The following is a 9,584-nucleotide window of genomic DNA, read 5'->3' as shown; positions in this document are numbered from 1 at the left end:
GACCCTATCGTCGTGACTTATCAACGCGAGTGGTAGCCTCACCTCTACAACCAACAACTTGGGAGGCACATTCGAGCACACGTATTCCTCTCGTTGGCGCACGCTCGAGAACCGCTGCTGCTGCTGCTGTTCCTGTTGTTTGCGAGGTAGTCCACGATAAACCAGGACGAGTAGCTCTCGCGTATAGTCATGTATCCGTAAGCGGTGCGGCAAAGGGAGCTAGGCCCACTGCTCCTCCGGACAACGATATCTACGGGAATAGAGGGGCAGGACTCGCTCGTTAGGAACACTGTGTGCGCGCTGCTTTGCCGTCGCCGCCGCCACCGCCGTCGCCGCCACTACCGCCGCCGCCGCCGCCACCGCCGCCGTCGTCGTCGTCGTCGTCGTCGTCGTTGTCGTCGTCACCGCCGCTGTTGCTGCTTCCACTTGCCAGAGCGAGCGCAATGCAGCGCAGCCAACCTTCTTTCTCGGCTGCCTAGCCTCGTCTAGCCTAGCCTAGCCAAGCCTAACTCTCTCTCTTTCTCTCTCAAAGTTGCCTCCCCACACCGTGCGGTATACGCAAATAACACAAACACACGCGCATGCACAACACTCTCTCTCTCTCTCTCTCTCTCTCTATTTCGTGCGCCTGCCCGCTCACTCCGTCAGTTCCGTGGGCACTGACCAAACCGTGTACTTTGCATCGTCGCTACACTACTCGGACACCCGGGGGAGTAGTGGCGTGTCGCTGCGACGCGGGCCCCGACGCTCCCCTCCTGTCACAGGCTCGCACTCGAGGCGTCACCCCTCCAGCCCTCCTCTCTCGTCCTTATTGCTCCGCGATTACGCGCCCTCCTCTCCCCCCTTATCCATTTTTCGAGCTCGCTGCCGCGCCTCACAATCACCGTGGAAGCGAGCCGGAGCCCGACATTTCTTCTCACCTCAGCTCGTGCGTACCTCGACGAGCCCGACGGAGATGGAGGATAGTAGCCAAGCGGCGCGCATGCGCTCCCACGCAATCAACGTCCAACCGATCAAGCGGCGCACGAGAGGTTCGACTCCCTTTCACGTGCCTCTGGAGCCGCGCATTTTTCGGCCCAGGTCGCGCTTGAGGCTGGGCCTCCCCTCCGCAGCTCCAGTTGCTTTAGCGGGCCGTTTCGGATTCTGCCTTTGTCATTTATTTTCGTACTTTTACGCTAACTCGGCATGTATTCCCGAATTCAGAGGACCCTACGACCACTTTATCTGAAATAATCCTTACGACAAACTAACCAGCTGCGCTTGAGGACAAGGATCATTGTTCGAAGGTTGAAAAGCCGACGAAATTAAAGCTTTCGTAAATTCGTCACATATTTCTTACATTATTATAATAAATGATAATACTGACGTAAAAAAAAACGAATGACAAGACGATTGCTACTAGTCTTCATCTTTTTTTCTTCTTTGTCATCGTTCTCTCCTACCCTTATAAACGCAACATTTACAAATCTCTAGGTAATATTCATTTATAATCTTTCATTGTATGATTTAAACAATTCACAAGACAAATAATACGCCAAACTAATATTTATAGGCATATTTAAAAACGAGATACACACGCTTGGGAGTAAATAAATAATAAAAATGATTGAGAAAGAAAATCATGTATGATTAAAACGTTACAGTTACTTTTTCATTATTATTAAAATAAATATAATTTTCTTTACAAATACATATGATGTACATAAATAGATATAATAACTATTTTATTTAGAAAATGAGGATAAAATTACGAAACAATATAATTCTACTCTCTTGGAATATTTGGAATATTTGCATTTTCGTATTATGCGAATTCGTTATGAGGTTCAAATCTAGTCATACTGGTAATTTTTACAAAACATTTTTGAAAATACATGCCCGTCTATATATATAATGTTATAAAATGTTATATCGAATCATCGTTTGATTTATACAGAAAGACTCTCACCATTTCAAGCGGTGTTAATGAAAAATGTGATTTATTATATTTGAATTTCATTCACTGTAAAATATAAGAATCTTCCTGATTTTGAAAAATTATCCAAGCATGATATCAACAAATAGAATTCAAATATAATTCAATATATATAGTCAAAACTATTTAATTTATATAATGTAACATTTTTTAATAGCACGCTAATATTTGGCACTTTGTATTATAAAAAATAAATAACTATGGAAACGACATTTTTTTTTTTATATACTATTTTTTCTTCTACCGCTGAATTATCAAACAATTTTGACAATTTACTATTAACATACGACAATAGTCAACCTTCTTTGCGCATATTGAAATGAGAATTTGGTACAAATTTAATTGTCATCTTCTTCGATTCAGGCATTAAGCTTGAAAATCAAACAATAAAAAATAGTTTTAGACATTGCATTTTTACTTGCTCACATTAACCGGAATTCGATTTAATTTGCCTTATGTTGTCTCACAGAAAAAATAAGACGTTCTTTTCTATGTCTACCGATGTAGATGGAAAGATCACTATTAGAAAATATTTAATTTATATTTATCCCTCTATAGTGAAAATGTCCTTTCATTATAAATTATGAAATTTTTTTAATTTCAATCAATAATTTACTCAAAATAATATACACCTTATAGATGCTAGAATTCTAGCATTTTATTAAAAATCTGCATCTTTACTATTTTGGATCTTTGACTTAGTGAGTTTCATGCTTACGTCATTAAGATAATATCTGTAAAAAAGGACAATTATTATAGTTATATGTTATATAGACTTCAAGTATTTATATAAATAAGTGTTCGTGGTACCTTAGTGCTGCTGCTAAAGGATTTTTATTTTTCTCGCATTCTGATACCATACATTCGATACAGGACAATAAATATTGGAAAAATTCAAAATTAATTTTTTCAGTAGAGCTTAAAAATTCGAAACTAATTTTTATATTTGATACAATGAATTTACGTAATACACTCCAAACGACTTCGTTAAATTTCTCCCTTGAAAGTAAAAGACAAATCGTACATTAAAACAATACAGAATAATACATTTATCTTTGCACAAAAAATATATGTAGCATTTTAATCAAACCTTATTGCCGAACATTTTTTAAAATACGAGTTTAAAAATAAGTCTTGTAGTAAAGTAATTGTTTGTTGTTTGTGTGGATGGTGATAATGCACCCTCATGTAACAATTGAGAATAGAGGGTACACAAATTATAATGATTAAATGTACAGTATCACTGGTATAAATTTCTCCAGCTCGAATTATATTTCTCAATAACAACATTACCTGGAAAAAAAAATATGAAAATTTTGCTTCAACAGCGACTCCTATTTTCATTACAATTAACTGTACAAGATTTTTTAATCTCACCAAATAACAATGCTTATGTACAGTGTTACCTCCAGGTATGGTAATAAAATTACGTCCTAAAATCTCCAAGATCAACCGAACAAAATCAGGTTTAGCTTTTAAAAAACATTTTGAAAGTGTATCTGAAACCTGGAATGAGTTTCCATCGTTGCCTTCTATTTTTATTAATAGTGGAAGATACCTTTCGAAAAGTTCTCTAATTAAAGTTTGCAAAGATATGTCGGACTTTATATTTAAGTTCTCAATACCTAAAATTAACTTTGAAAATATTTTTTGAGCGAGATACGTTATATGTTGTTGAGTCGATTGTTCTGGGGGTAAAGCAATTTTGTTAATTAACGTTTTTAACGTATTATTTAATTGATTCTAAAAAAGAAAAAAATTTGTAATTAAATATAATGATAAAAATTGGAATTATCATTATTAATTGCTTATTTCAACCTTCACATATAATATTGGCGAACAATAAAAAATAACCGTTCCAATGCATTTATAAATCCAAGCTGCGAGTGTTGTATCTTTATTCTCTTCATTTATAAGTTGCAGCGCCCACTTTTCTATATTATGGAAAAATGGCTTGCAGGTAGCATCAAAAGATATGCATTGCTGTTCCGACTGAAATATAAAAAAATAAAAAAGAATATTGGCATTAATAATTACTCGATCATTTAGTTTGATTTAATTAAATTCAATATATATATATATATATATAATATATATACATTATACCATTAGGTTTGTTCTATTTCTTGAAAGAATCATTAAGAAACTTATAATTGATTCATTACTATTTAGAAATTCATTTCTATCACTTTCAGACTTTAAAATTTCCGTAATTTCAGGTAAATTAGAGATATAATTATTAAGAAATATCGTTTCGTTATTAACGTCACAATTTAATATATTACATTTTATCCATGCCTATAAAATACATAAATTTTTTATTTTTTATTTATAATTTGATAATAGACGAGAAAAGATAAACCTGGCCAAATAATACCTGAATACAAATTGTATTAAAATGTAAAATTTCCTTTCTCAAATGTTCCAAGGTAATAGCGTTTTCTAATATCAAAGTTAAATATAATCTTGTAATCCTAGAATTTATTTTTTAAATTGTTTTTTTAGAAATTCTAATTAAATTACAAAATATAATTATTTGAAACCTTATATCTTTTATGATAATGGATGTAGTAAAATGATGAAAAAGTGATATCGCTGAATGTCTGTATTTCTTTGCTGTGACTGGATCGCGACAAGCTTCAAGTGTAAATAGCACAGCTAGTTTCGTAGGATTTTCATAGAATTTTGTTGATAAATCAAAGGTGGTGACCATTTGACGAACTCGACTTGCAACATGATTCCATAATCCATTTAACATCAACGAACATCCTGAAACAGTTGATCAAATTTATTCAGTAGATACATATGTATACATAAAGCATTCAGCGTCACATGATAAAAATATTAATAATAGGAGTACCCATCATATTGGTGGTTTGAAGATCGTTGCATTTATCGAAAACTTGCAAAAGTACGCTTGTTAAAATCGTTACCCTATTCGGAGAACATTCTAAAAGATAACGATCGATCCACCCACCGAGAAAAGCATGCTCGGAGCGTCCAAAATCATCGCTCTGTGTTAAGATTATTCTAAGAACATCTATAAACCACATCATCATGGAACGGGAAAATTCATCTTTTCGACAGCTTATGGCGTTGGCCTTGTATTTAAGAGTCATAAAAGAAATCGTCAATGATATTTAAATACTTTTAATTATTGTAGAATCAATCAATGAATTACCGTTTCTGTATAGTCTTCCGCGATATCTTGATATGATAACTTTTTTTCGTTATACAGCAGCAAAACAACGAGTTTACTCTTCCAAATTAAACAACATTTTTTACTACCAACTGAGTCGCTCCAATCGATGACCGATGGTAACAAATTTACCATAGCTGAGCACTATAAATGAAAGCTTTATCTTAGGCAAATTAAGAAAAATATATTCCATCTACTTACCACGTTAATTGTATCTCCAGTAACGGCTAACGTAATAAATAAAGTTATAAAATTAAAAAGGCCAGATTCCGAGAATTCTTGTATTTTATTTTGCGAGAATCTAGAATAAATTCGCCCTATTATTTGATTCCAAATTTTCAAATCACTACGATTATAATGCTTTTGTAGCATTGCTCCTACAATGGTATAAGAATATTATAATTATAATTAATTGTTAGCTATTCTATTGTTCTTTTATATACAGTTTTTCTCAATATAATCGTTGTCTACCTAATAAACGCAGAAATAAGCCAAAGCTAGATTCATTGCTTACGTCGTTTATAATTTTAATTCTACCTCTAACTTGATCTAAAATATCTATTGGCGTTTTTCTAAAAGAACATGGCACAAATTATACTTGGAATAACATTTAGTTATTATTTACTTGAGCGTAAGAAAATAAGTACTTCTCGCTGGATGTAGACCAAGGACCTCGTGTTTGCATTAAAAATGGTTGATCTAATCTTCGATGAAAGCATTCCCATAATAATGTGATTATCTGAACTTGAGGTTTCCACCATTCAAAGTTTAAAACATGCAGTAATGGTATTATGATACACAATTCTTCATCTATTTCATCTCTGGCGCCATTCTTACCGCCTTTATTTACATAAGCTTTTAATATTTTCTCTACTATATCAATGCTTGATTCAATTTGACGTTCATTAAGCTATTAAATATAAAAGAATTAAATAGATCTTATTACGTAAAGTATTACATTATTATATATCCCAAAGAAAATGTGTTTTTCAGCTTTTTTTACTTAAAGCGAACGAGCCAGTTAATTATACAAAAATGAAAACATAAAAATTTATTATTCTTCTCGATAGTACATATAACATTTAAAGTTATTTTAAATTTTTATACTCTCACATCTATTGTTGTTAAAGTGAATGTTAAACATAGAATACTTGCTCTACTAGAAGGACTATTGCAGTATCCACCGTTTTTATTATATCCATATAATAGCATTAAGTGATATATAAGCCATATGCAAAATAATTCTGCATTTTTACAATATGGTAAATCTATATTTTGTTGAAAAGGAGCAATATCCTTGTTGAATTCGTTTGAACATAAGTGTTTTAAAATTGAACTGACGTAAGCCCAAAACATCTAAGAAAAATCTATGTTTAAATTTGTATGACATAAAATGTGTAAAGTAAAGGAAATTTTTTTTTATTCGTACCTTACATTTTCCTCTCACGGATAAATCATCTGTAAATATCTGTAGCATAATCCATAATTCTCTCATACAAGTACAAGTGTACGGTGTTTTTAGTTTCAATTCAGCGGTAGAAATCTATAAAAATAAATAAAACAAATTATGTGCACATATGTATACACGCGCACATACATTTGATTTAACTATAATAATTAAATGATATATTTGCCATTATGGAATATTACCCTTTCAAATATTTTCAATGAAATATAAATCAAATCACCAATAACTGCGTAAATAATGTTTTCCAAATCATCAGACTTATTATCTAGACAACCCCATGAATTATTTTGTATATAAGTAAGCGAAATTATTAGCCATCTTAAGTCTAGGTGAATGTGGTACATGTGATATTCTGGCTGATTGCACTATATACAATATACTTTATTAAATTTTACTTTTAAAGAACTAATACAGGTGACGCACGATAAACAAAATAATTTGAAACCTTATTGCCAACATTCGATGTGGCATAAAGAAATGTAGAATCAGGCATTTTGCGTAGTCGACAAAGAAATCTACGAATTGTACCAAGTAAATCATGAAAGTCTTTTTCTGCCTCATCAGCTATATCTTTAAGTGAAAAATTTTCTTCTTTTATACTGCGAATTAAACGTAACATAAATTATCTAAAAAGAAGAAGGACATTTATTTTTATTAATATCTTGGACTTACCTTTGCAAATAGTTACGTAAATAAAAAAGAAATTCACAAATTTTCATTCTTAGTAATAAAAAATCCACATGTTTATATATTTCTATTACAGATTGTTTCCCAGAATCCGTTAGTATTTCATGCCTATCGAGTTGCTTCAGTTTAGCTCTAAATTAACAGACAATTACATATTGTCAATTAATGATTTTACAAACTTAGCTATATAGATAATGGCTACTTACTCCAAACATCTAGCAAAATGTTTTAAATTTAACAAAATATTTATTCCTGGTAGTTTAGAGTCAAATACATTAAAAATTAAATCAGGCAATGATCTTCTGTCACTCAACACATTATCTACTTCATTTTGTTGAAGTAAGCTAGAACTGTTTAATTGCCAGTCATTTATATTAACTTTTCCATTACAATTAAAACTTCCTTTAAACATTATCTACAAATAATAATCTATAATCTACAATCGTATACCTTAGATTTCATACAAATAAAATTAATATAAGATTTTGTTAAAAATTATTAATTACCTTATATTAAAATCAACAATTCATTTAAATATTGTCTATGATAACTTTATTAAACTATCCTTATTTATATCTAAACTTAATTTTTTATAATCATTAATCTCTTTATTTATAATTATTCGTTTCTAACCAATTAACCATTTATTACTTCTTTACCCGGCAAAATCAAGTTTACCTTCTCTCATCGAACTTGCAAACTCGCAGGTTAGGCAATAAAAGAAATACGAGCCACTGATAGGATTTTCTCCAAGTTTATTGTAACATTAGTTTTTTTTTACTTCATTTTCCATTAGAACAAACCAAACATTATAATTGCGGATTATAATTACCGGCATCTATAATTCGATAAAATTTTATCAATTACACAGGTGCATATTTACGAAAATTTTCTCAATTATAACTGTGCTTTGCTTTATCATCACGTGCGTAAAATATAAATAAACTATTATAATATTAATTAAAAATCATATTTATAATAAGCGGAAAGCCAAGATGTTCTCTAGCTTAAAACTTTCGCGCCGCTTCAGAATTTAAATAAATGCTCATGTTTTTTCCCCATTACAAAGGACGACAATAAATTACGTGGGAATGAATTTAATCTGCCGTATTAGAAAATTATGATATTCCGTTAATAGTGTTAATGGGTATTGATAGAAGCATACATTATGACTTGTTAGCGATATAACGAAATATTTGCACTTATATATGCACTTTTAGCTCCACATCACATGTAAATGCTTTAAAGCTTTAAACTGCTACACTAATTCTATTGGCATTTGTCGTTGGGATACAAGTAAACTTCCGCCAATAGACGAGAAATTATAATCAAATCAGCAATATGTGTTAAAATTTCGATTAATTTAACTTAGCGCATCGAATATTTCTTCACACTTTGAATAAAGAACAAAAAATTTGTTTATTTTATTTCTTTCTTTAATCTGCATAATGAACATATGCGTGAATATTTAAAAAATCAAGATAATTGAGCTTTAGTTAACTGTTTAAAATAGTATTTTATTATCCGTCTCTCTCTCTCTCTCTCTCTCTCTCTCTCTCTCTCTCTCTCTCTCTAATTCTACTCCCTCCCTTTCCGTCTTTCTCAAGTACTTTTGCTTTGTCATGCATTTTGGTTTTGCGGAAAAATCAAGCAATAAGTATCGAATATGGAAACAGTTTTACAATTGAATGAAAATCAATTAAAGTTATATAAATTGTAAGTTATTGAATTGTATGAAATAAATAAAAAAATAAAAAAAATAAAAAAATGTGAGAATTGTAATAAAAATTATTTTATAAAACTGCGCGTATGCTTATAAATTTCAGTATATTCAACAGTTTCCAATACCAAAATGTTCGTTCATTTTATCTACGGAGAAATGGTATATGCTTGATTTTTTCATAATAATCATAATTTAATTATTATTAGATGTCACTTAATATCAACATCGAATAATAATTTTCATTAATTTTCACAAATTATCATTAGTTGACTAATGAATCAATAATACAAATCATAGTTTTTAAGCTAAAAATTAAGTTTTTAGTATATAATTTTATAATACGAATCAAATTCTTATTGTATTTACAGCACAGCACCTTTGAATACAAATTCAAAATTTCCGACAAATGTCTGGCTAAAAAAGTTACAAAAATTATTAGTATATTTAATTAAAATGTAATGAAAGAAAATTCCGAGGATTAATTCATTATTATAGATGAATGTTGTTCAACAATATTCTTTTACACAACAAC

At 31.3% G+C, this 9,584-nt stretch overlaps 1 protein-coding gene across 1 annotated transcript; it reads right to left on the bottom strand.

The window, feature by feature from the left end:
* Nucleotides 1-2,614: 2,614 nt before the first annotated feature.
* Nucleotides 2,615-7,857, bottom strand: LOC105362781 (protein MMS22-like). Its single transcript, XM_011500272.1, has 20 exons — nt 7,836-7,857; nt 7,536-7,744; nt 7,315-7,461; nt 7,088-7,241; nt 6,825-7,007; nt 6,604-6,717; nt 6,330-6,530; nt 5,822-6,084; nt 5,646-5,746; nt 5,376-5,551; nt 5,157-5,318; nt 4,836-5,076; nt 4,519-4,744; nt 4,353-4,449; nt 4,082-4,273; nt 3,794-3,967; nt 3,353-3,718; nt 3,066-3,268; nt 2,786-2,974; nt 2,615-2,709 (listed from the first exon to the last, which is right to left on the bottom strand). The coding sequence occupies exons 2-20, from the start codon at nt 7,739-7,741 to the stop codon at nt 2,637-2,639; spliced, it is 3,468 nt and encodes a 1,155-aa protein (XP_011498574.1). The 5' UTR covers nt 7,742-7,744; nt 7,836-7,857; the 3' UTR covers nt 2,615-2,636.
* Nucleotides 7,858-9,584: the final 1,727 nt, after the last annotated feature.

Source organism: Ceratosolen solmsi, unplaced genomic scaffold, assembly GCF_000503995.2.
Source record: "Ceratosolen solmsi marchali unplaced genomic scaffold, CerSol_1.0 scaffold56, whole genome shotgun sequence".
Taxonomy (NCBI): domain Eukaryota; kingdom Metazoa; phylum Arthropoda; class Insecta; order Hymenoptera; family Agaonidae; genus Ceratosolen; species Ceratosolen solmsi.
The sequence above is the reverse complement of the archived record's forward strand: the minus strand, read 5'-3'. Positions and strand labels throughout refer to the sequence as shown.